The sequence below is a fragment of the Hyperolius riggenbachi genome, chromosome 1, assembly GCF_040937935.1.
Source record: "Hyperolius riggenbachi isolate aHypRig1 chromosome 1, aHypRig1.pri, whole genome shotgun sequence".
Lineage (NCBI taxonomy): Eukaryota > Metazoa > Chordata > Amphibia > Anura > Hyperoliidae > Hyperolius > Hyperolius riggenbachi.
In genome coordinates, this window is record NC_090646.1 from 434,692,509 (window position 1) to 434,719,756 (window position 27,248).

At 43.5% G+C, this 27,248-nt stretch overlaps 1 protein-coding gene across 1 annotated transcript in view; it reads right to left on the bottom strand.

Moving 5' to 3' along the window:
* Window positions 1-860: 860 nt before the first annotated feature.
* LOC137553122 (protein FAM240B-like) overlaps window positions 861-27,248 on the bottom strand; it is a 79,040-nt gene continuing 52,652 nt past the window's right edge. The window contains exons 2-3 of the mRNA XM_068271432.1: window positions 22,757-22,905; window positions 861-3,546 (exon numbers count right to left, since the gene is read on the bottom strand). Of these exons, the coding sequence (XP_068127533.1) occupies window positions 3,423-3,546; window positions 22,757-22,902 (270 nt within the window). The 5' untranslated portion in view covers window positions 22,903-22,905 and the 3' untranslated portion in view covers window positions 861-3,422. The remainder of the gene's footprint in view (window positions 3,547-22,756; window positions 22,906-27,248) is intronic.

Sequence of the window (27,248 nt, forward strand, 5' to 3'; positions counted from 1 at the left end):
GAGCCTTCCCTCTCCTCTCCCGGTGCCCTCGGTGCTGCGCTGGCTTCCCCGTTCGCGTCCGCCGCCGCACTCGGGCTTCCAAAGACGGGCCGCTCCATACTATGCACGCACGAGTGCGTCATAGAGGGCGCTCACGCATGTGTAGTATGGAGCGGCCCGTCTTCGGGAGCCCGAGTGCTCCCAAAGGCATCCGAAACCTCCCTTCGGTGGCGGAAGTGGCAGTATTTGACCGAACTGGTCGAATGCTGCTACGGGGGATCCTGCTCGGACCGGGCACCGGGAGAGGAGAGGGAAGGCTCATTAGGACCGAGCCTTCCCTCTCCTTAGGTGAGTATCTGACTTTTTTATTCTTAAAGTGGTAAACATTCACTTTAAATGTAAGGGTCTGCATCTTGGCCATATCAATGGCATTGCACCATACAATCTAAATGCTTTAATAACTGGGAACATCAGACTTAAAGAAGGACTTGGGAGTAATGGTTGAAAATAAATCAAGCAGTGGCAGCAAAAGCAAATACAATTCTGGGATGTATAAAATGGTAAATAAAAGCACAAGATGCTAGTATAGTACTGATCCTGTAATGGCATATCTTATATAAGCAATACATTATGCCACCACATTACAAGTCAATGTTAAAGTTGCAAAGCGGGTACATAAACAGGCTACTGAATTAATTAATGGGACAGATGGTCTCACTTGCAAAGAAAGGATAGAAACACTGGGCTTATTTAGCTTAGAAAGGATACAACTTAGAAGTACGATAATCTCATTAATATGTATAAATACATCCAAAAGCAATGTAAAAGCTTGACAAACAACCTCTTTAATCTAAATCTGTACAAAAGACAAGAACTACATATGGAGGAAAAGAAATTTTATCATGTAGATCAACTGTTCAGTTGTTTACAGTAAGAATGCTTAAAATCTGAAATATCACAGGAAATCAGTTATGGCAAATTCAATATCTGCATTTAAATGTTCCTAAAATGCTTTCCTTACATTGAAGATCAGCTACGGTCCCAATTATTGGATAATTATGTGTTAATTCACTTATACTCGTATGGTGCGATTCTCCCATGTAGAGAGAGCCCACCACAGGAGAACCACACCAAAGCCCCTTTCACATTACCCTGCGGTAGACAGAGAGGGACAGAGAGGGAAATGTGCATAGGCCTGCCCCTACTCAGTGACATACTCCTACTGGACAGGAAGTACATCACTGGGCTTCCTGTCGGTCTGCGCCTGCACGCCGTGTTGCACCATGCTCCATCATTAAACTTGAATGTGTTGCCATAGACTTGCATTACTGCATAATCTGTGCAGTAATGCACTATTGACTTTGTGGCGGGATAGCAGTGATTTGACTACTTTCTTTGCACCACATTGCCTTGCATGAAGTATGAAAGTCTCCACGGACTTTCATTTGCGGTAAAAAAAAAAAAAAAAAGCTTACCGCAATGCCATAGCGTAAAAGGGGCCTGAAAGACACTTACTTTGATGTAATAAGCTTCTCCTGAGCCTGTAATCATCAGAAAACATAAATAATCCTACATATCTGGCCTAGATATGACTGGATTCCACTTGCCTCTTTACAGCAGACATTTTTAATAAATTGAGTTCAGGCTCTTGAATCATCTCCAGCCTGGAAGAACTTTATTAATCAGGCCTAATGTCTCTAAATACCATGTGATTGATAGCATAAAGTTGATTAAGCAATAATGTAGTGTCACTTGATTTAAATGATAAGTGTATATTTAACATAAACATGCCAAAGAAACCAATGTAGACACAATCAATAATGCAGATATAAACAATAAATAATTTTTCCTTCCTGATGATATCTGTGGACTTCCTGTCTGCCTACTGTCTACACAAACACTTTCAAATAAACATTCATTTGTCCCGCTTTACACAAGTACTTCTGTGTCCTGTGTGTGTGTTTTACCTGCGGATTTGAAATCTTCACCTGCCTTTTCCTACTCCCTGCAAACTTTCATCCAGTGATGCCTGTGCTTATGTTAGCATAATTACTCACATTTCTGCAGTCTGTTATCTGCACATCGGGTCTGATTAATAATGATCTAGCCACATACAGGAAAAAAAAATGGATTCGCAAGGACCACTAATCATCAGATCCATACTACTGATGACATTAATATACAGAAAAGCAAAATCAACACTTTGAAAACTCCTTGTGCACATGTGTATGCAGCAATAGATGAGGAATCCAAAGTAGGTCATAGAAGTGGCAATGCAACACTCTGACACCTCCAATTTCAATCAAGTTCCAGATTGATACTACTGCTAAACATGCTCAATGCCTGATATGCACAATGCAACTGTGTGTGTGTGTGTGGGGGGGGGGGGGGGGGGGGGGATATTTCTTATTGTTCGATCATTTCCAACATGTCCGACCTGCTTACCATCGAGAAGGGGAGCAGGTTGGACATGTTGGAAGTGACTGAAATATGGGAAATTTCCCATTGTTCTGATGGGGAACTTGCATTGTGTGTACCCAGCCTTGGTACAGCTTGGTGTAGAGCACAAAGCCTTTACTTTGCTCATTGTCATTTGTGTTTTGGCCAATCTTAACTTTGTAAAAAATCAAATGTCATCACAAATTTTAGATGGCAAAGCCAAAGATATGAGGCATATTCAGTCAAAGTGCACAAAACTCCTTGACATTGATCCACCCTTGTACGCTGTATGAGGCGGTGTTTAACATTTGGACACTAAAATATTAAAGATGAGAGGATGGATCGGCTACTACAGATATATGAAAAATCTACGGCTATCCCCCACAGTACTAATCTAGTTTTAATGTGTAATTAATAAAATATAAGTGTAGCGTTTCAAGCAATGGAGGCGCTCACTCCGGCCTACGTCTGCGTAAGTAAGTAAGACCTTCTCAGATCTTCTGTGCCAGAGGCACCTGCAGCGCAGAGATACAACAATGACTTGTAGGGCACACTGGCAAAATAACACCCAAGGCGCTACTCTTCATTTCCTGCTATGTGATTCTGGAAGCAGAAATAATTCATGGCTGAAAATTCATTTATCAACACGCTTTCAACTTGCTTAATTTGGTTGTTAACGACCAAAGGACAATGCGCACCTTATAAATATGCATGCCGAAGGAGCCCTGGTTTATAATTTATTCAGTCCCGTAAACTAGGTCTTTTGTGCCTGGAGTTGGCTGAGACATGAGAAATCTGATTCACACTGATAATATCAGCTATATTATTAGCAAGAACACATTAGCTATTCTAAACGTAGATAGCATGTCCAGAGCAATTTAACTCCATCATATTGTGATATCGCCAATCAAGTCTTTGTTTTGCAATGCCTGAATTTAAAAGAGTTGAGAATGATGGAAGAAGAAGCGTTTTGCACAAAACTATCAGTCTCTTGATTATATCTTCTATGCCGCTGTGTTTGCTTTGGGCTCAGGTTGTATTCCATAGAGTTGCCTCTTTTGTTCTTCTTGGAGAGAGTTTAACATGTTAATTCTGTGCTCCAGCCTTTGTTTCCATTCCTCTCGCAATCTAAAATAAGCAAAATGCATTTTTACATCAAAAAACAAAATACAACGGTGTATGATTTATTAAGTAGTAGAGCATGCAGCCTATGGGCAATCATAAGTGGAGGGGTAGGTTACAAAGCTACATGGAATCAAGTTTAAATAGCACCTATAGGATTTTGTATGTTAATTCCATTGCCTGCTACTGATCGTTGCATCTATAATTGATGGCGGCTATAAAGACTCTACATTAGATGTAGGGATGCTCATTCAGATTTTGCCAAATTAAAAATTCTGCGAATTCAGAAAATGAAAATTGGAAAACGGAAATTGGAATTCTGCAGAAATACAATTTACCGAAACTCAGTGATTTTAGCCCAGTCACAGAAGCATTGGATCAGCCAGAGAATGCAGAACTTTTCAGCAAAATTTTAATTTTAAACCAATCACAAGACTTTGTTTTTCCATTTTCCCGATTTTTTTCCCCACTTTTTGCATTCTCTGATGCCAAAAAAAAAGACTAATAAAATACTTGAAAATAGATTATCAGAAAAATGGAAAATTGGAAACGGGAAAAACAGAAATCAGAAATCAGAATTTCCATGGAATCGGATATGGGTATTTCTGACCATGCCTAATTAGATGTCCCCGGGAAGTAGAAAACTTTGACATGGCCCCCAGTACAACTGTAAGGCTACTGTCACACGGGGCCTTGCGGTGCATTGCATCAGACAGTTTATTATTAACAGAGCAAATGAAATGTAATTTTATTGTAATGGTAATAAGTACACATCAAAGCAGTGGCGTAGCTCTGAAGCTGGGTGCCCCCGGCGCAGGTTTTACATTGGGGCCCCTCAAGCACACTATACGTAGCGATTGATACTGCATATCAATACCAAACAAGGACAACGGCAGTGTCAGAAGTGCAAGAATAGGAATTAATGATCACCACTATTCAAAGCCTCTATAGGAGTTAATATTATTAGCACAGGACCAATAAAGAGCAAATACTGTGGTTGAGGGAGGGCCCCTCGAGGCCCCTCTGGCCAAAGCGCCCTGATCCGGTCGCAACCTCTGCACCCCCCATTGCTACACCACTGAATCAAAGTGTTAGCAGTGCGGTGTTGCAGAATCTGCCTGAATAACGCATGGCATGCTGTGCATTAGGCCTTGCTCACACTGTATGCTTTATGTGCGCATTACAGCAATGTGTATAGTGTGCAACATACAGAAACATCAGAGTGCATAGACTAAACTGTCTGATGCTCAGACTACATGTGCTATCGCACTGCTGCACGCATTTTCCGGCAAAAGCAGCATTGACCAATTCACTGTAGGGATCAGCAGCATATTGCATGGGAGAGCAGGTGGCGTGTGATCGCAGACATAGCGTTTCAATCACATGGCCGTCTGCGCTGAGATTGGTAAACAATGCCTTACTGGATAACATGTGTATTTACAGGTGCTGTGAAGGAACTTTTTATGTACTTTATGCTTCTCTCTATGCAGCATGCACTTCACAACGTGACTTTCCCAATCCGTCGCAATCCTGTATTCGCAGAATGTGAAATGCAACATCCTAGTGTGCAGGTATACTTATGCTTTCCAGCACAGTGTTTCTCTAGCTGCCCTAGACTGCAATGCATACACTACATGATACATATACTGTATATAGACATATGACTATGATATGGATAATGCTGGGAACACACGATACGGTTTTTGTGGCTGCCCGATCGATTTACCATTCGATTCTCAGCTCGATTCTCTTATCTTTCGCTTGTTTTTTTTATCTTTTTTACATTCACTTCTATGAGAAATCAAGCGGAAAACAATCGAGCGGAGAAATAGGGCATGACGGAATTTTATCAATTGAAGGCATCTTTCGGAACGATTCTACCGCAAAGACGAAACTTGTGTTCCCAGCATAAGATTGCGAGCCCCTCTGAGGAACGGCTAAGTGACAAGACAATATACTCTGTACAGCACTGTGGAAGATGTTGGCTCTATATAAATACTAAATAATAATAATACATGTGAAGATATCCTTGTAAAGATCTATACTTGTATTTGGATATGGCTTAACTATATGTGTAGGGAGACACATACTAATGGGAAAACATGGCTATAATTATTCTTGGGAAAACATGGCTATACATATTTTTAGTGAATAATGGCTTTGCTAGCTTCTTGTGTTCACTTGTATTTGCTATTACCAATCTAGAGTATCACAGTGCAGATCATACACAAAAGTTCCATGCTATCAGCTATTCAGCTGCAGTTTGAGAAAGTGATAAAAAGCTACTTGGCTAAAATATTGTGTGTGCACAGCTCTGTGATACGCCATATTTAAATAAAGGTCAAGGGGTACTTGAGCAAGGGGTACCTGGCACACATGGGGTACAACAGTACTCATATTAGGAAACACTGTTCTAGAAGACAAAAAAGATAAGACTTTAACTTATTTGGATATACCATAACCTGGATAATAATAATAATAAAATGAGAATGTTTGCAGACACACATGCTTCCATTATATTACAGTAATTGTAAATGTACAAACCCATTTGTAGAAAAAAAATGCAACATCATATCAATTCCCAAACACTAACAAAATGTTGTTAAAATGTTTTGCATAACAACACATTCTGTTTTTTTGTATATTTCACAAGGCATGTTTTGAAAATAGTGTTACATTTAGGGCTGGTGCACACCAAAACCCGCTAGCAGATCCGCAAAAGGCTAGCAGATTTTTAAACGCTTTTTTTTATTTTTATGAGGCGTTTTGCTAGCGTTTTGCGGATTGCTGCTGCGGTTTTCAGTATAGTAGATTTCATATATTGTTACAGTAAAGCTGTTACTGAACAGCTTCTGTAACAAAAACGCCGGCAAAACCGCTCTGAACAGGCGTTTTTCAGAGCGGTTTGCGTTTTTCCTATACTTAACATTGAGGCAGAAACGCATCTGAAATCCAAAAAATGCCTCACCCAGGCATTTTTCGTTTCTGCAAAACGCCTGCCGCTCTGGTGTGCACCACCCCATTGAGATACATTGACCAAGCGGATCCGCAGCCGCAAGCGGATCTGAAAACGCCCAAAAAGCCGCTCGGTGTGCACCAGCCCTTAAAGGGGTTCTGTAGTGGTTATTAAAAACCAGACAGGCCCCCTGCAGACATCTTGTCCCGGGCTGTCACTTAAGGATACTCCGGTCCCCTGCTGTGGGTCACTTCCCAAATATTCGTCTAACTAGACAAATGCCACTGCATCTGCGCGGCCATGGTTACAGTTAACTTTCCATATTGCATTGTAGTTGTAAGTTTATTTGACTTTCAGAGTGCATCCGGCGCAATCCCTTAGCACCATTTTCCTCCTTGTTTAACCATTTCAGCCTCCAATGTTTTTTCACCATATTTTTTCTCAGTTTTCAGCATTATAGCTTTAAAATAATGCATGCCACCATAATTAAAACCCACACATTTTAATTGCCCATTTGTCCCAATTATTATATCATTTAAATTAGGTCCCTATCACAATGTATGAAGTTTTGAATCAGGATGATACCATTTATTGGCTAACTTAGAGATGGATAAACAGTGAGCTTTCGACTTATAAAAAGCCTTCGTCGGACTGGTTCCTGACCAGAACTGAAAAACACAGCTTATATACACTGACATACAGAGGAGAAACATTCTTTAGCAAACATAAATGTAATTAGATGCCTTAACTGTTACTGAGGAGGCTTTCCCAGGCATCCTATCTAAATTGATAAGATCAATAGAATCCTCAACATGACATAAAGCAGACTCTGGTGATGAAGAGACATCGTAAATTCCGAATTCAAATGGTAACTGGCCTGGTTACATGCACCATTAATTCTAAGCTTAAGAGAATTTTTTTTTTTTTTTTTTTGCAATTAACGTTTATTGAAAAACTTAATAGTACAGATCTGTAGTACATGCATGACATAGATTTACATACAATAAGTACAACCGTAGCTTAGTATAACTTTTAACATTCAGAACAACACTTATTATAGCAGGGTATAAAGTTTATATCTTATGGTATAATCATAGTATTCAGGGAACAATACTGTGTAGTCCTTCAAGACAATAGTTAAAGATGCTTATTCAAAAAGATCACCTCAGAATAGTCCTGAATACCTATGGCTAAGTATCCGGAGCTAAGCTTTGCAAAATGTACATCGTCTGCCATCTATCACGCCGGGAAGAAGAGTATAGGAAAAGTACAGGGAAAAGAGAGAGGCAAGTATCAAGTTTAATCATTGCACATATGCCGTTTGTATTCCTCCGTGCATTGGAACTCGTTCCAGGAGGACCAAGTCAAAGTGTATCGTTCCGCTTTGTCTTGTGACAGGAGAATCATGTGTTCCATGGTCTCTATGTTGTCTACTTTTTTCAGCCATGATCTAACTGAGGGAGTGAGAGTAGATTTCCAATGGAGGGGAATCATAGCCCTAGCCGCATTGATCAGATGAATAACAATAGATTTTTTGTACATTTTTATTGAGTCAGGGGTGTCATGGAGTAGGAGACGACCAGGAGCAAAGGCGATCTTATCGCATGATATTTTTTCTATCAAGCGATGTATTTCAGTCCAAAATGGGACAATCTTAGGACAAGCCCAAAACACGTGTAGGACGTCACTTCCAGGTGAGCCACATCTCCAGCATGTATCCAGAAGGGTAGGAAAAATCTTATGTAGTATCTGGGGTGTTTTGTACCATCTTGATAAGATCTTGAAGCCCATTTCCTGAATATTAACATTCAGTGAGCCTTTGTGATTGAATAAGAAAATTTTCTGCCACTGCTCCTCGTCTAACTCCATCCCCAAATCCCTCTCCCAAGCCTCCTGAAATTTAATTTTAGATGGGATCATTGTAGACACAAGCATTTGGTATATCTGTGAGACCAGATGTCTATGTGGCTCAGTACATATCAATAATTTCTCAAAGTCGGTCAAGTCAGATGTCCAGGTAGAATTTTTGAGCAAGGATTGCAAGAAATGTCTTATCTGAAAGTACTGCCATTTAGATAAGGGAATGTTTTCTCTTATTGAGGACATCTCTTGGTAGAGCATGACCTGGCCCCGTGCCAGAAAGTCCCTTACTCGCGGGACATCGCCTCCCTCCCAGGTAGAGATAAAGGGGATATCTCCTGCTGGTGTGAAGGCAGGGTTACAGCATAAGGGGGTCAGGGGGCCTTGGTTGCGTGTAAGTCCCATATTACGCAGATGGCGTCTCATACATTTCACAGATGCGACCATCAAGGGGTTATTCCATGCACATTGTTTAGCCTGAGGGTAATCTACCCAACCTAAGGTTGCCACTTTACATTCTGCTGTCACTTGTTCTATCTCTACCCATAGTTTTGAGGTGGTTGGGGAAGCCCATTCCACCACTCTACACAGCTGGGCTGCCATATGGTACTTCTGGAGGTCTGGGAGACCCGTACCCCCCAAACATTTTGGGGATAGATAAAGTGGATCTGCTTATTCGAGGAGGCTTGTTCCCCCATATAAATTTATTAATTTGTTGTGGCATTTAAAGCCAGCACCTGAAAGCAAATAAAATGAATAGTGACAGTGAATTCCATCTTACACAGCATATGGCACAAAAATGAATGAAAAGATAGAAAAATTAAAATTAAAAGAACTGTGGCATTTGCTTTCAGGTGCTGGCTTTAAATGCCACAATTCTCTTAAGCTTAGAATTAAGGGGCCCATACACTCAGCCGATTTTCTGGCCGACCGATCGATCCCGATCGATCGATCGATAGATCGATTGCAAATCGGTTGGCCAATCGACCGATCGATGGCCGATTTCGATGGATTTCCATCGAACTAGCAGGGTGGAAAATTTAGGTCGATCTGATGAGATTGCTTATCAGTTTGCATTGGCCTTAATGGAAATCTGATGGCAAAAAAATGCCATCAGATCGAATTTCAACAGATTTCAAACTGAAATCTATTGGAATTCTATCCTGGTAAAAAATGTTCTAAAAACGCATCAGATAGATCATCAGATGCATTTCTTATCTATCTGCTGCCAATCTGACGAGTGTATGGGCACCTTTAATGGTGCATGTAACCAGGCCAGTTACCATTTGAATTCGGAATTTACGATGTCTTTTCATCACCAGAGTCTGCTTTATGTCATGTTGAGGATTCTATTGATCTTATCAATTTAGATAGGATGCCTGGGAAAGCCTCCTCAGTAACAGTTAAGGCATCTAATTACATTTATGTTTGCTAAAGAATGTTTCTCCTCTGTATGTCAGTGTATATAAGCTGTGTTTTTCAGTTCTGGTCAGGAACCAGTCCGACGAAGGCTTTTTATAAGTCGAAAGCTCACTGTTTATCCATCTCTAAGTTAGCCAATAAATGGTATCATCCTGATTCAAAACTTCTTGCTTTTACTCATGGCTAACACGGTACAACACTTTACTGCTATCACAATGTATAGCACCAATATTTTATTTGGAAAGGTGCATTTTTCAATTTTGTGTCCATCTCTATTTACAAGCTTATAATTCACAAAATATTAGTAATATAATCGCTTCTCATGCATATTAAAACTGTTTAGACCCTTAGGTAACTATTTATGTTTTTCGTTTTTTTTTTTCAAATTGTATTTTTTTTTTGTAAAAAAGTTTATTTGGTAATTTTTTTGGGTGTGGGGGTAAACAGTTAATTTTAAATGTAATGTATTGTGTTTTTTTGTGAATAAATGTATGAACATGTAGTTTTACTATTTGGCCACAAGATGGCCACAGTAATTTTTTTGGAATTCCATCCTATAAGCGAACACTCTCATAAGAAGCTGTCGGTCTTTCTACCGCGGGCTTAGATTAATGAATGGGTACTCTTAGATCAACGAATGGGAACTATGTACCCATTCATTGATCTCCAGGCTAACGGGGGGAGGGGGGCAACATGGGAGCGCACGGGCATGCAAATGGAAATAGCCACGCCCGATCGGGTAAGCTGTACAGACGCAAACCATCTGCGCCTATGCAGTAAAACGGACCCGATCAGGCTCAGCTGCTTCAGGCAGAGCCCATCAAGAAGCCTCTTGTGTACCTGTGCACACTGCTGACAAGCCTTTGTTGGCAGAATCTTTGGGGGTCCTAGTACTGTATTCCCTCTTGTGAGGAGGATGGGGGAAGCCTCTATAGGATCCAGATGCTTCGCCCTAGGGGCACTTTTTTCCCCCTCAGGTACACTTTAAGTAACAGTTTGGTGAGCTGAGCTACCCTTATTTGTGTATGTGTCTCAGCAGCCACTGTGGTCTGGCTGCCGCATAATGCTCTCTTGCCCTTATGTCAGAACAACCCATTTAGCAAATGGTGTGAGTGGTAGAATTTGTTACGTGCACACATGTGTTCCCTGAATCAGAACTAAAATTGCCTCAGCTTGAAATTCAAACTCTAGAACATGAAATATTTGTTGCGTACTGACTAGTGGAGGTAGAGTAGAGACCGGTTGTAATGATCTGCTCAGCTGTCTGCACAGGCAGACAGCTGTTTGACCATTCTTTAGGTCTGAATGCTGCAGGTCTCTGGAAAAGAGACCTGTCTTCACTTTAAAAGTTTCAGAGTTGCTCTGCTGGTGAGGAATTTGCATACACTTGTCATGCAAATTGCTTAGCTGCTTCCTTTGATGGCTTGCAGTATAAATGCCTTTTGCTCCCAGAATTCCTGGCTGGTCATGATGGTTTGTTCCTGCTAACTCACCTGGAGTATCAGCCTTTGCTATTGTTTGCTAAGATTATCTTAGAGTAATTCCTTGGGACTGCACTAGGCATCCCTTCTAGCATAGTCAGGTTGTATTATCTGTTTTACCTTGTACTGTCTATCTGTTGCGATTGTCTTGTCGCCAGCGGCGGTCGACAGGAAATTTTTCTGTCTGTAGGGGTGCAAGCCAGAGCAGCGGTTGCTACTGGTTGCTCCATCTGTTTGTCTGTCTGGACCGCATTCGCCCTAGCGGTAGTGGCGGTGGTTCCTTCTGTACTCCGTCTTAGGGGTGCAAGCCAGAGCTTGCGGTTGCTACTGGTTGCTTCATCTGTTTGTCTGTCTGGATCGCATCCGCTCTAGCGGTAGTGGCGGTGGTTCCTTCTGTGCTCTGTCTGGGAGTGTAGGCCAGAGCTGCGGTTGCTGCTGGCTATTCCTTCTCTCTGTCTTGTCTGGAATGAACGCTTGCTGTAGGCTCGGTGAGGGAACTGTTTAGCAAGCGTTTGCGTTCTCTATTTCATGTTTGTGTTACATTGGTTAGTTAGGGTGGCACGCTTATCACTGGGCGCCTAACGCGCGGTGATTGTGTCTTTAACACGTTTGCTGTTGCGAATGAGTGCGGAGTTCGCGTTTAGCTAGCGTTTGTTATTTTCCTTGACGTTCTGATCATTGTTATTTGCTATGTCTTTCTTGCTACACTTGTGCTCTGTCTAACTCGGTCTTGTGTCACTATTGGCCATTGCCACTCTTGCGATTGTGCTTCGTTTCCGCTGTTGTGTGTTCACCGTCACTGGGCGGCGACTAGATTGGTGGACACACATACATTGGCATTCGCCACTCTTGCGATTGCGTTCCCACTTCGTTTCCTCTGTTGTGTGTTCACCGTCGCTGGGTGGCGACTAGAGTGGTGGACACACATACATTCTGTCTCTGTGCTCACTTTCTCTCTACAGGTGCATTGCACCAAAGCTGGGTTCTGTCGTTTTACACGCTTGTGGAGAACTTCCGCAGTGTCAGTGCACATATTGTGCGCTGACCACGGAGATAGTTCCACAATCGTTACACCGGTTCTAAGGAGGGAACCAAAACAGAGTAAACTAGCTGAGGGAAAATGAAGACCCTCCCTTTTGACAGTTTTCAATTGATTTTATTGCTGTTAGTGTTCCAGGTGGTTGTGAGTATATGTAAAGAGTCAATGATTGTTTCCAGGTAGTGAAAGAGCAGAGGTGTCTGTTGTGACATTCTTATTTGGCCAGGTGTAAGGAGTTTGAAGGAAAAGTGTTCAGAATGGAGAAAACCCACCTTTCTCTCGTGTTTGCCACCAGATCTAGGATTGTGGCTAAATTTAAGTCCACCGTATGAGAGGGCAGCTAGAGACACAGTATCATATGGAATTAGCCATGTCTCGATGAGGCCCAGGAAGGTGGAGCTAGAAATGAGCAGATGAGAGCCAGTCTGTTAGCCAGTCTGTGAGCGGGCATTCACAGCACCTGGGACTGCAGAAGGGTCCAGAGGGATGTGTGTAGGTGAGTGTGTGTGGGGGTGGGGGGGGGGGTGGGGGAGGGGGCAACTACTAACTTTCCCTTTCTCTGATACTTCAGATCAGGTGGTTTTGTGGCTACACATGTAAAAAGTGTGAAGATTATGATGGCCACACTTCTCTTATGACCCTTGCAAGGTGGGCACCCAGGCTATGAGGATCACCGAGGGGAGCCAAAGGAAGGGTTGTGGTAATAAACTTCTTAACGACAGACTTGAACGGGGAAGCACTCCCAGGAACCCGTAATGCCAATTGGTGTTAAGTCCTGGGGGCATGGTGTGCAGGGGATCGCGCGCGCCGATGTGCGCTCTGTCATCAGTACAGTGCTGTGATCTATAGCAGTGTTGTACTGGGGACAGCCGTGACACTTGTCTGTCCCCTGTAGAGGCTTATAGAGTGATCGGCTCTCATAGGCTGATGCCTATGAGAGCTGACCACTAGGATTGGCTGTCGGGGGAGGGAGAGAGGGGGGAGGGAAAATTAAATTAAAAATGGGCATTTTAATAATAAAAAATACAAAAACCTGTGTGCAGCAGCAATCAGAGCCCACCAACCGAAATCTCTGTTGGTGGGCAGAAAAGGGGGGATTCATTTGTATGCTTTGTTGTATGGCTCTTGGAGCTTTTGGAGCTTCAGAGCTCTGAATTGTAAAAAATAGCCTGGTCACTAGGGGAGGTGTAAGCCTACGGTCCTCAAGTGGTTAAGGGTCTCCATAAATGTTTTTCTGGTGAAGGGGGGGGGGGGGGGGGCATGATCTGTAGTTACACCCCTGCCACAGGGCACCATATATAGAAAATAAATAAATGGTTTGTATGAAAATAATAGGTGGTTCTATCGAATAACTAACATAAAGCAAGATTAGTTTGTTAACCTTTTGAAAATGAATACTTTATTTATAACAGAACAGTATGTTTGACATTGTGTTATTGTGGAGCTCTGCTTCCAGATGAGGCCTAAACGGAATGAATGAAATGACAAAGCTGTAAGAGCACAGTTGAGTGAAAAGTATGTCTTGTCATCAGGCTTTGCTTTTAAATAAATAAAGTAAGATGATACTGCGTGTGAGAAGTAGCAGAGGCTTGAAGAGTATCCAAACACCAATACATATTACATATTACAAGACCTCTTGTCAGCACAATCATGTGTTCCAGCCATTTGCAGAAGCCCATATGGGTATCATGTAGCAGTGTTAGTATTGTCTGTCCCTTGTTTGTCAGTGATGACAAGATGTTAAGTGCAAGTGCGTATGGTATAAAGAAAATTCCAGGTACAGAATAAATGGAAAGTGTCTATTATTTGCAAGGTCTTTCCCAGAATTAAAAGGATTATTCTTGGACATTGTTATACCTGGAAAAATGTCTATATTCCTACTTTAAAGGATCCTAGAATGGATGCAACTTTCACAGCTGAGGTATCAAAAGAAAGCTGTGCTTGAATCTGTCTTTGTAACGAAAAAATAAACTGATGCTTATTTCAGGAAAGAACTGCTGGACAGCAACTTGGACAGTAAAGCCACGGATTGGGATGCACCAGCTGCACCTGAAGTAATTAATTGGGATGCCTGTTCCAATAGTTTTGATTGTTTTGAGGGAGGGATAGGAAGGTTGAAGCAGGTTTTTATGGTGCAGGGGCACATGTCGCATATTGGCTACTTCATAGACCACAATATAAATTGTGGCTATTGGGTGCTGCGGGCCTGAATTTTGGTGCACTACTAATAGATAGCCTAGTGCTTAATCATGTAGCCTAACGGTAATTAGATGCAGAATGGCAGGGAAAGCATAGGGGAGGTTGCTAAAATAAACACACACACAGCAAGATGGCGCCGACAGGCAGCCTCGGCGCACAGCTCCTCTCCGCTTTTTCTATTTTTGTATTTTTTTTTCTCTGTATTATTTTGTATTCTTGTATTTTTCTTACCTGGATGGCTAGCCCATGAACCATAGCCGGGTCCCGGATGACTCTCGCCGCCAGGCAGCCCACTGGTAACCCACGTGGAAGCACCGACAGTCCGGACAGCCCATGGAGCGCTGACCCACAGAGAACACAGCCCAACCCAGCGATCACCCAGGCCGCTAGGTGGAACACCACTGCCCCCGGATCCGGCTCGCGGGCCAGGCTCCCTGCCTCTACAGGACACAAGTGCAGGGGTGCAGCGGGAAGCCGGCCTCCTCTGCTCACGGGCCTGGGAGCCCCGCTTCGGTGATCCCCACCTCAGCTGGGCACAGAAACTCCTCAGGGAGGCATCCAGTTTCCGGACCCTGCAGCAGCAGCCGGCCTCCCCAGCTTCAGGAGGGACCTCCGCGCAAATCACGTGGCCTGCAGCAGCTGCAGCAGCATCAGCTCCAGCCAGCTAGGCCCCCCACATGGCCTGCAGTAAAGAACCTGGAGGACCCCCCCCCCACACTGGTCATTCCGCAGCTGAGGACACAACCAGTGCAGAGGTCCCACACAGTCTGCTGCACGGAAGGGTAAGGCCTTACCTCTCCTGGACCAACTTGCTTGCTTCTGCTGCGTTGTATGTGGACACTGGACAGGTTTGCTCGTCCAGTTTTTGCCTTCCTCTGAGCCTCTGATCCATAGGCTGAACTTTGCCCTGCTCCTACTGGACCTACTGCTAGCTTTGCCCTGCTCCTACTGGACCTACTGCTAGCTTTGCCCTGCTCCTACTGGACCTACTGCTAGCTTTGCCCTGCTCCTGCTGGACTTACTGCTACCTGCTGTTAGCTCACCTAGTGCTGCTCAGTCTGCAACACAAGGCGGGCAACCAGGAGGACTTCAGGAAGGCGAGGAACGCTCTGAAACAAGAGCTGAGAGCTGCAAAAAAGGAGTTTGCTGAGATGATGAAGCAGAACCTGCGCTCGAACAACTCATGGGACGTGTGGCAAGGGCTGAAGGCTGCCACCAACTACAAGCCTCCCCCGCAACATGCATCCCCAGCTCTGAGTTAGCTGAAGAACTGAGTAAATTCTACTGCAGGTTCGAGGGACAGGCTAAGCCTGGGGGGCACCTACCACCTCTCACCCTCCCTCCAGCCCCCGAAAACAGCGACCTTAGTGAGGACTCACCCTCCCTGGAGGTGGGTGAGGCAGATGTTCAGCACCTCCTGTCCACACTAAATGCTAGGAAAGCCTCGGGCCCCAATGGCGTGTCCCCAGCCTGCCTCAAAACCTGCTCGTACCAACTTGCTCCTATCCTCTCTGCCATCTTCAGCAAGTAACTGACAGAGGGCAGAGTCCCTGCATGCTTCAAGAGGTCCACCATCATACCTGTTCCCAAGAAACAAGGCATCTCTGACCTCAACAACTTCAGGCCTGTGGCCCTGACATCTGTCATCATGAAGTCACCAGAGAGGGTGGTCCTATCCATCCTCAAGCTATCCACCCTGCCCCTACTGGACCCACTCCAGTTTGCCTACAGGGCAAATAGGTCCACTGACGACGCCCTAAACATCTGTCTGGAATTCATCAACAACCATCTCGATAGACCAGATGCATGTGCCAGAGTACTGCTACTAGACTTCAGCTCAGCATTTAACACTATATGTCCACGCATCCTCCAGAACGTCCTGGCCACACTTGGGGTCAATCCACCCTACGTTTATGGATCTTGGACTTTCTCTCCAACAGATCCCAAGTTGTCAGGCTGGGGGACATCTACTCGCGAGAAATGATAACCAACACGGGGGCACCCCAGAGCTGCATCCTGTCCCCGCTGCTGTTCTCCCTCTACATAAACAACTGCAGATCCACAGCTGTCAAAGTCATAAAATTTGCAGACGACACCACCATTGTCAGCCTCGTCACCAAGGACAACATCCAGGATTACCAGCAGCAAGTGGAGAGAATATGCCACTGGTGCAAGGAGCACCTACAGCCTGGTGCTCAACACGGCCAAAACCGTCGAGCTAATAATCGACTTTAGGAAGTCCGCTCTCCCCCACCTCCAATCTACATCGATGGCACCGAGGTGGCCAGAGTGCCATGCGCTCGCCTTCTGGGCACCATCATCTCCTGCAATCTCAGCTGGAAGGCCAACATCACAGCAACCCAGCGGAAAGTCCAGCAGAGGCTCTTCTTCCTCCGCCATCTGAGGAACTTCGGCATGGCACAGGAGATTCTAACTTGTTTCTACTCAGCCACCATTGAATCGATCCTCTGCTCCTCCATCCTGGTCTGGTATGCGGGAGCCACCACCAGTGATAGGCATAAACTACTGACTACGGATCATCAAGTCAGCGGAGAGGATCATTGGGAGACCTCTGCCGCCACTTGACTTGACCTCCTGTATAACACAAGACTGCGTGCCAGGGCACTGAAGATTGCAAGTGACCCCTCGCACCCAGGCCACAGTTTTTTCACCCTACTACCATTGGGACGTAGACTTCGGCCCATCCCCACCAAGACTACCAGACACCAGAACTCTTTATTCCCTTCAGCCGTTAGGCTCCTGAACTCCCTTAACATTCTTCCACCTTCCATCAGGGCCCCACACCTGTAAAGTAGCGCACTGCAAAAACAAAACAATATGTTCCTTTCAATCAATCGGCCAACAGACATCACATTTAAACTGCTTGGCTTTGTACTGTGCATCTGTGTGTATTTGTGTATCTACATATTTGAGTACGATGTATTACTGTCATGATCTTATTGTATTTCTGATGCTTTCTGTATTCCTGATGCTTTTCCTGCCTTTTTGCCTATGTACCTCTTGGAGCTATGTATTTGTGCCAAACCCAATTCCGGGCATGACCCAGTCATGCTTGGCGAAATAAAGAGATTCAGATCAGTAACAATGAGAGGGAGGATAGTGCTAGGAGAGGAGAGTGAAAGGCTAGCGTTAGGAGATGAGAGGGGAGGGGAATTAAGGCAAGGTTCACACTTTAAAATTTGCATGCACACATTCAAATTTGCATGCAATGTGTGAAATACTGAAGATGTGTTTGCCACAGATGTAATGTATCTGAAGGGCATTGCACTGTATTTCCAATTTTGTGCAATTTTGCATTTGCAAATTTTCTATGTTTAGAAACCAGATGTGCGATTCGTGTTTCAATGTAAGGCCTTGGGAATGCAGAAAATCTGTATAATGTATTTTGCATGAAAATGTGCATGTGATTTTTCAGTTGAGATGTATTTTCATGTATATTAGCTTCATTGATATTCACAGAAAAATTGCAATGTGAAATTTTAGAAACTGTCGGGAAAATGCCTATATAGATGAAAAAAATATGCATGAACGTTTATACCAAACTGCTTTTACACTTGCAGTGCGATCTTTAACAATTGAACTAAACCATGCCCAAGAAGCTGTATCGTGCATAATTGCCGTGGTGGGACCAAATCAATGAGGCACACTTTCCATTGAAAGCATGCCTCACTTCTGGGGTTACTGTACAAATTGGCCAGTAACTGCATTCAATTTGTTACTGTGTTGGGACTCACCGCACCGCGATGCAACACATTCAATGTAATAGGCGCTTGGGCTATCACTACTTCTGCAATGGGATGCAGAGGTTTTTGGAGATGCAATATACTGCCCCAAGTGTAAAAGGGACGTTACATGCATGCATTATACGGATAGTAAATTTTGCAGGTTTTTTTCCGCTATAGTGGTCATTTGAGTACACCAACACTTGTAATAAGTAGAGATGGCCCACCCTTGGAGAACTCATGGAGAAGCATGCGATCAGTTTGATCAGCTGATAGATTTGTAAGCCTCTGATTTGCTGTGATGACTTCCTGGTTTAACACATGATCATGACCAGCAAATCCGAGCCTTACAAATCTATCAGCTGATCAAACTGATCATGTGCTTCTCCATGAGTTTTCCAAGGCTGGGCCATCCCTAGTAATAAGCACTCACATCTGGCTACCTTTATAGCTAGCAATTGCTGCATGCACCAAATACTGGCAACTCTGCTTGGATCCGCTGATCTTTTAGAAACAGACCCAGTAGTATCATACTGATGTATGTTTTATATGCAGAGGTCTAAAGTAATTACTGATATAATTTCCTTTTAATCTTAGATACTGCATAAACATTATGCACAAACAAATCGTTCATTTCTAAAGGGTACATTTCTACTAAGCTGGGCAATCAGTTTTACATCCATTTGTTATATATACAGCATGGCAATTTCAATTTTCAAGAGGAAGTAAATTATATTGGTATCATCAATACCTGTATAAGACACGTCCCTTCATTCAAAGACAGGGCAAACATTTAATTTATCAAATGCATCCACTGTGTTTATGAAGCAGTGATTCTGTAAATACTCAGTACAACCTTGTTTACCTGATATTGCCATAGCTATATGCTGCAGGGCTTGGGATGTTTCACAGCTGCATAAACTGACATCACTGTGTCCAAACCAATATTGCATTTTCACATAAAAGGTAATACATTTCCCACTATGTTGATTTCAGTACATCTGACTGCATAGCATTTTTAAATGTGGCATACTGTAGAAGAACAATATACAGTATATTTATATAGGTGTGGAAGGAAAATCTCTCTGCTTGCTAAAATTGATTTGACTGGCTGCACAAGCTATTGCATACTTTAATGTTATTAAAATTGCTTTTTGCTCCATTTCAAGTTGCTATGTGGTATGATTTTTTTCTTACACGGCTGCTAAAATTCAGGCTTTGCTTGCTTGCATCCATAGCAACTCTAAATGACTTGTGTACAACAATTTCTCGAGTTGTCATCTGTGTGCTTTTACATTTGTCTAGCTGCTTTTATCAGAAGCTTCTAAAAAAGGTCATGTACATTTTCAGAGATCTTTGTGTTAGTTTTGAGCCTTGCTGTCAACCATATTTTATCTGTCCATCAGATATCTACAAAATGCCAATGAGTTCTTTAACCCTTTCCCAATCAGCTGATTTGTCTTAAACACAAACATCTACTGCCAAGTAGTTTTTATTTTAGCACTCATTAGGTTTACTTAGGGCTCTTTCACACTAGAGGCTGCGGTAGAAAAGGCTGAAACTCTGCCTTTTGCTTAACACCAATACATAATAAGCGTTTTCAAAGCATTTTACAGCTCATATAAAAACGTCCGTTTTTTTTCTTTAAAAATAAATCAACAAGTCAACTGTAAAACGCTTTGAAAAAGCTGTAGTTGACATTTTCCATTGACTATCATTGAAACACGAAAAGCCAACTTCGGCTGTAAACAGCTTTGAAAAAGCTCCGGGGAGCTTCAAAACGCAACGCCCAAAAACGCTGCTTTAGGTGTGAAAGGCAAAATGAAAGTCTATGGACTTTCATTTTACCTTGGAAAACGCCAACTATGGCCGTGGCGTTAAAACGCCGAAAAAGGCCACTGGTGTGAAAGGGCCCTAAGGATTTTTGACAAGAAAACTTACATGAAATAAGACATATATACTGTATATTGTTTTTTACTGTTATGAATTGAGCTTAAACACTGAAAAGAATGTTGTACTTTTTCTGGAGATATAACAATGTTTTTGAGTGAAATATGTAAAAAAAAAGTGAAATGAAAAATAAAACATTTTTCTGTTGTGTTTTTTTTCAAAGAAGAATTACATTTACTGACAAAAATGTTACTGTTTGTAAAAGCTCTAATGATCTGAATCCAATGATACAGTTATCTATTGGTATCCCACTTTTCCTGTCCTGGAATAGTTAGTGGCAAACTAAATCACACAAAGTAGATAGCGCCTTACCAGTGTAAGGCGCTATCTACTTTGTGTAATTTAGTAAAAACAAGCAATGAGCATGCTTTTACCATTTTTGCATTTAGATGGTATTGGTAAGTACTTCCATGAGATTCACTAGAACATACCTCCCAAGTGTGTGAACTAATAAAACGTGAAAAACCACTTCTTTGAAAAAAAAGGGTTAAAAGTCATCATTAAAAATAGTTTACTATTAATGTACATGTCATGGTGGTGTTTGAGTATGTTATAGTAATTTTTAGTTTTGCAGTGAAAAGTTAGCATAAAGAGGTACTGTAGCGACATACTGTATAGTAGAATGTAGTAAATTATTCAGTTTACGTTAATTATTCTGGTTTCAGCATCAGAAACACTTCCTATTGGTATATATTGCTGCATATTGATATGCAGTCCCTCCCTTCCAGTAATCTTTAGTCTAAGTTATGATGACGTCACTCAGCCTTCTGCCAGGTGTTGTTTCTGCTCACTTAAGCCTCATACACACGGGCCACAATTGTCGCCACAACCACGTGGCGCGCGCGTGTTGCGGCGACAGGTCGCCCGTGTGTATTAGGCGGGCGCCCCGGCCCCCGAACCGTCGCTACTAAGAGCTGTCGCCAGGCGATTGAACTTGGTCAATTGCCTGCAACAGCTGTCGCCGCAACTCCGACGCAACTGTCGCTAGTCCGCCACGTTTATGCGGACTAGCGACAGCAACTCCATACACAATGTATGGAGCTTTCGGCGGGGGGATGGCGGGGGAGGACCCTTCAGCGACAGCTTCCGCCGCATCTCTGTCCCTCTATGCGCCGTGTGTACGGCAGTTGCACAGAGGGACCTGGCGACGAGCTGTCGCTGCTTTTTTTTTTTCCCCCCAGCGACTGGCAACATTTGTGCCTTGTGAGTATGAGGCTTTAGAAACACAAAACAAACATCCTGCAGTGATGCACCTTGCCAGCAGTAAAGCTGTTGCCACCTGTGATAAATTCAAAGTAAACATGAAGCGGGGTGAGTAAAAGTAGGTAGAGGGAAGGCTCTAGGTCCTGTAGAGCCTTCCCAGTCCTCTTGCCATACCCTTGTTCCACTGCTGTCCCCCCAATGAAATTATTTGACCAGCAGGTCAAATACATTTTTGGCCCTCCTGGGGCAGCCTTTAGAACAGGGGACAGGAACCTTTTTGGCTAGGAGAGCCATAAACACCACACATTTTTAAAAAACGTATTTCCCTGAGAGCCATACAATATGTTTCAAACAGGGACAGTGCGCATGCACAGCAGAGGGCTCACGTTGCTGTTGCTATGGTGATGTGTATACAATTGTTCCGCCGGGCAACGAAAGTGTCAGGCATGTCTGCAGCTTCTCTTGGGTTTCAGTAACATCAGCAATTTTCCTCAGAGCCAGACAGGAGAAATACCGACTAACAGCTTGTACAATTAGCTAGCTGACTTGGGGGTTGAATAACTTTGTAGGACGAGATCCCTGCACTTTGGCCTAATAGGCTGCCTGTCAAGTGACAGGCAGCCTATTGGGCCAATCAAGGTGCGGGGATCTCGTTCTACAAAGTCACTGGACCTGACAGGGTCCAGAGTGGGACAATTGGAGCAGCTGTTAATTTTGGAAGGAGTGTAAGTAAGTTAGAAGTGCATGCTACAGCAGTAGCGTGACTACTTTGAAATTTTTTCTTGTGCTGCCACACTAAGCTGTGCTGCTTGAGCAGTGTAGCTTAGTTAATCAACCCCTGCTGATTTGTCTGTGAGCCAGATGCAACCATCAAAAGAGCCACATCAAGTACTTGCATCATGTGAACAGCGCCTGGCGCTGGATTGAGGGGAGAGAGAAGAGGACCGGGACAACTCTATGGGATCCAGAGCCTTCTCTTTACATACAGTAGGTGAGTATCTACCCTGAAGCAACTTTTCTTGCTTGTAAAGAATGTAAACAATAAGTGAGAAGAAAGATTTTACAATGGGCAATAAATTATAAATGAGTATTGTACTGTAAAATATAAGCAATATATAAGCCATTTTATTAACTGAGTTACATTCAGTAAAGTTACTCTTTAAGCTTGCTATCCTATGTTGATATTGTAATTTAGTAACTGCTGTCCCTAATGTCAGTTTGTACACAGCACTCATTAAAGTGCTCTCTGTCTCGAGTCCAGTCCTTAAATGAAAAGGATAATCATTAATCATTTAGCTTACTGACATGAATATTAAGTTCATGTCTCCAGCCTTCGCTGACACACAAGCAGAAAATGACTTACTTTGAAAGAGCACTTTTGCCTTTTCGTGCATCTTCAATTTGATGCTCCATCGTTTGTTTTTCTATTTTCTTTTCAAAAAAGTTTTTTAACCCATCAGCATCATGGGCCATTATTTCACGACGACTCAGAATACTTTTCAGATCCATCGTCTACAACAAAAGTAAAATGACACTCTATCAGAACAGTAATAGGCTGGCAAGTAAGTATTATGGTAAACAAAGCTAACATTTATATACTGTATAGAGTCTCTAAGTCTAGAAAAATTGGAGAACATAAGTAATCCAACAAACTTGGCACACATTTATTAAAACCCTTTCCACTCATATTTCACCCAGCGTGGGACATTGTAGTTACGGTATTCCATTCCTGTCATATGTCACGTGGTGTGGGACACAAATATGGCAGCGGTTTGCAGGCTTGTATGTTACACTGGAAGTGACATGTTGTTGTTTATAGTATTTCTGTAAACAAAACTCAGAGCAGAAACTACTGACTTTGCAAAAAATGCTGTGAGTGGAAAGGTATAATTGTTTTCCATTTGGTTAGAAACCTGTGGTAGTCTCAAATGGGTCATATAAGACCACAGAGAGAAATACTAAAAAACATTGTGAAATACTGTTTTGGGGTATTTAGTTCAATGTCAGTAGGTATAAGCTTGGCACAATACATTCAGCCTTGTCCCCAAGTATTGGCAAAGTGTTTGCCAGTCTGCTTCTTTGATTATGGGACACTACTTTTTCTGGAGTTATCACTGCTTGCCCCACTTTGTTCACCTAACCTTAACTGATCCCCTAATGAAAATCTGCTTCATAACATTGTTGAATTAGAAACCATGGTCAGGGAGCTAAGTAGAAAGCCCCCAACACTGAGATGCATTGGCAAAATGTAGTCTACTCCATTTGCTAACTCTACAGTAGTGTTGGGCGAACAGTGTTCGCCACTGTTCGGGTTCTGCAGAACATCACCCTGTTCGGGTGATGTTCGGGTTCGGCCGAACACCTGATGGTGTTCGGCCAAACTGTTTGGCCATATGGCCGAACTAAGAGCGCATGGCCGAACGTTACCCGAACGTTCGGCTAGCGCTGTGATTGGCCGAACGGGTCACGTGTAGTGTTGGGCGAACATCTAGATGTTCGGGTTCGGGCCGAACATGGCCGAACTCCGAACATAATGGAAGTCAATGGGGACCCGAACTTTCGTGCTTTGTAAAGCCTCCTTACATGCTACATACCCCAAATTTACAGGGTATGTGCACCTTGGGAGTGGGTACAAGAGGAAAAAAAATTTAGCAAAAAGAGCTTATAGTTTTTGAGAAAATCGATTTTAAAGTTTCAAAGGGAAAACTGTCTTTTAAATGCGGGAAATGTCTGTTTTCTTTGCACAGGTAACATGCTTTTTGTCGGCATGCAGTCATAAATGTAATACATATAAGAGGTTCCAGGAAAAGGGACCGGTAACGCTAACCCAGCAGCAGCACACGTGATGGAACAAGAGGAGGGTGGCGCAGGAGGAGAAGGCCACGCTTTGAGACACAACAACCCAGGCCTTGCATGAGGACAAGAAGCGTGCGGATAGCAATTTGCATTTTGTCGCCATGCAGTCATAAATGTAATACAGATGAGAGGTTCAATAAACAGGGACCGGAAACGCTAACCCATCACAGATGTTCATTGTTCATGTTACTTGGTTGGGGTCCGGGAGTGTTGCGTAGTCGTTTCCAATCCAGGATTGATTCATTTTAATTTGAGTCAGACGGTCTGCATTTTCTGTGGAGAGGCGGATACGCCGCCAATCTGTGACGATGCCTCCGGCAGCACTGAAACAGCGTTCCGACATAACGCTGGCTGCCGGGCAAGCCAGCACCTCTATTGCGTACATTGCCAGTTTGTGCCAGGTGTCTAGCTTCGATACCCAATAGTTGAAGGGTGCAGATGGATTGTTCAACACAGCTACGCCATCTGACATGTAGTCCTTGACCATCTTCTCCAGGCGATCGGTGTTGGAGGTGGATCTGCACGCTTGCTGTTCTGTGTGCTGCTGCATGGGTGTCAGAAAATTTTCCCACTCCAAGGACACTGCCGATACCATTCCCTTTTGGGCACTAGCTGCGGCTTGTGTTGTTTGCTGCCCTCCTGGTCGTCCTGGGTTTGCGGAAGTCAGTCTGTCGGCGTACAACTGGCTAGAGGAGGGGGAGGATGTCAATCTCCTCTCTAAAGTCTCCACAAGGGCCTGCTGGTATTCTTCCATTTTGACCTGTCTGGCTCTTTCTTCAAGCAGTTTTGGAACATTGTGTTTGTACCGTGGATCCAGAAGGGTATAAACCCAGTAATTGGTGTTGTCCAGAATGCGCACAATGCGTGGGTCGCGTTCAATGCAGTCCTAGGCCGAAGAGGTCATAGCCTAGGGTCACAAAACCTGTTTATTGGGCAATTTCAATGGTGGCGAGTCTGACGTACATAAATCGCAGCAATGGCCGTTAGCAACGTCTGAATCTCACGAAATGTCTCATGCAGGTAGAAGACATATTGTTAGACTTGGGCTCCAAAGATGGGTTCCCTACATCTCTGCAAACCAGAGTTACAGGGCTCCAAATTTGGTAAAATCCCCCATAGGATTTCATTGGCTCCCTATTTCACTTTCCAAAATCTCACATCTTTTCAAAGGGCAATGGCTCAGCAGTACCAAATTTTCTAGCATTGTAGGGACCCTTAGGGGGAACATGACTGGTGAGTTTCGGGCCCCTAGGCCGAAGAGGTCATAGCCTAGGGTCACAAAAACCTGTTTATTGGGGCTATTTCAATGGTAGTGATGGTGACGTACATAAATCGCAGCAATGGCCGTTAGCAAAGTCTGAATCTCACGAAATGTCTCATGCAGGTAGAAGACATATTGCTAGACTTGGATTCCAAAGATGGGGTCCCTACATCTCTGCAAACCAGAGTTACAGGGGTCCAAAATTGGTAAAATCCCCCATAGGATTTCATTGGCTCCCTATTTCACTTTCCAAAATCTCACATCTTTTCAAAGGGCAATGGCTCAGCAGTACCAAATTTTCTAGCATTGTAGGGACCCTTAGGGGGAACATGACTGGTGAGTTTCGGGCCCCTAGGCCGAAGAGGTCATAGCCTAGGGTCACAAAAACCTGTTTATTGGGGCTATTTCAATGGTAGTGATGGTGACGTACATAAATCGCAGCAATGGCCGTTAGCAAAGTCTGAATCTCACGAAATGTCTCATGCAGGTAGAAGACATATTGTTAGACTTGGATTCCAAAGATGGGGTCCCTACATCTCTGCAAACCAGAGTTACAGGGGTCCAAAATTGGTAAAATCCCCCATAGGATTTCATTGGCTCCCTATTTCACTTTCCAAAATCTCACATCTTTTCAAAGGGCAATGGCTCAGCAGTACCAAATTTTCTAGCATTGTAGGGACCCTTAGGGGGAACATGACTGGTGAGTTTCGGGCCCCTAGGCCGAAGAGGTCATAGCCTAGGGTCACAAAAACCTGTTTATTGGGGCTATTTCAATGGTAGTGATGGTGACGTACATAAATCGCAGCAATGGCCGTTAGCAAAGTCTGAATCTCACGAAATGTCTCATGCAGGTAGAAGACATATTGTTAGACTTGGATTCCAAAGATGGGGTCCCTACATCTCTGCAAACCAGAGTTACAGGGGTCCAAAATTGGTAAAATCCCCCATAGGATTTCATTGGCTCCCTATTTCACTTTCCAAAATCTCACATCTTTTCAAAGGGCAATGGCTCAGCAGTACCAAATTTTCTAGCATTGTAGGGACCCTTAGGGGGAACATGACTGGTGAGTTTCGGGCCCCTAGGCCGAAGAGGTCATAGCCTAGGGTCACAAAAACCTGTTTATTGGGGCTATTTCAATGGTAGTGATGGTGACGTACATAAATCGCAGCAATGGCCGTTAGCAAAGTCTGAATCTCACGAAATGTCTCATGCAGGTAGAAGACATATTGCTAGACTTGGATTCCAAAGATGGGGTCCCTACATCTCTGCAAACCAGAGTTACAGGGGTCCAAAATTGGTAAAATCCCCCATAGGATTTCATTGGCTCCCTATTTCACTTTCCAAAATCTCACATCTTTTCAAAGGGCAATGGCTCAGCAGTACCAAATTTTCTAGCATTGTAGGGACCCTTAGGGGGAACATGACTGGTGAGTTTCGGGCCCCTAGGCCGAAGAGGTCATAGCCTAGGGTCACAAAAACCTGTTTATTGGGGCTATTTCAATGGTAGTGATGGTGACGTACATAAATCGCAGCAATGGCCGTTAGCAAAGTCTGAATCTCACGAAATGTCTCATGCAGGTAGAAGACATATTGTTAGACTTGGATTCCAAAGATGGGGTCCCTACATCTCTGCAAACCAGAGTTACAGGGGTCCAAAATTGGTAAAATCCCCCATAGGATTTCATTGGCTCCCTATTTCACTTTCCAAAATCTCACATCTTTTCAAAGGGCAATGGC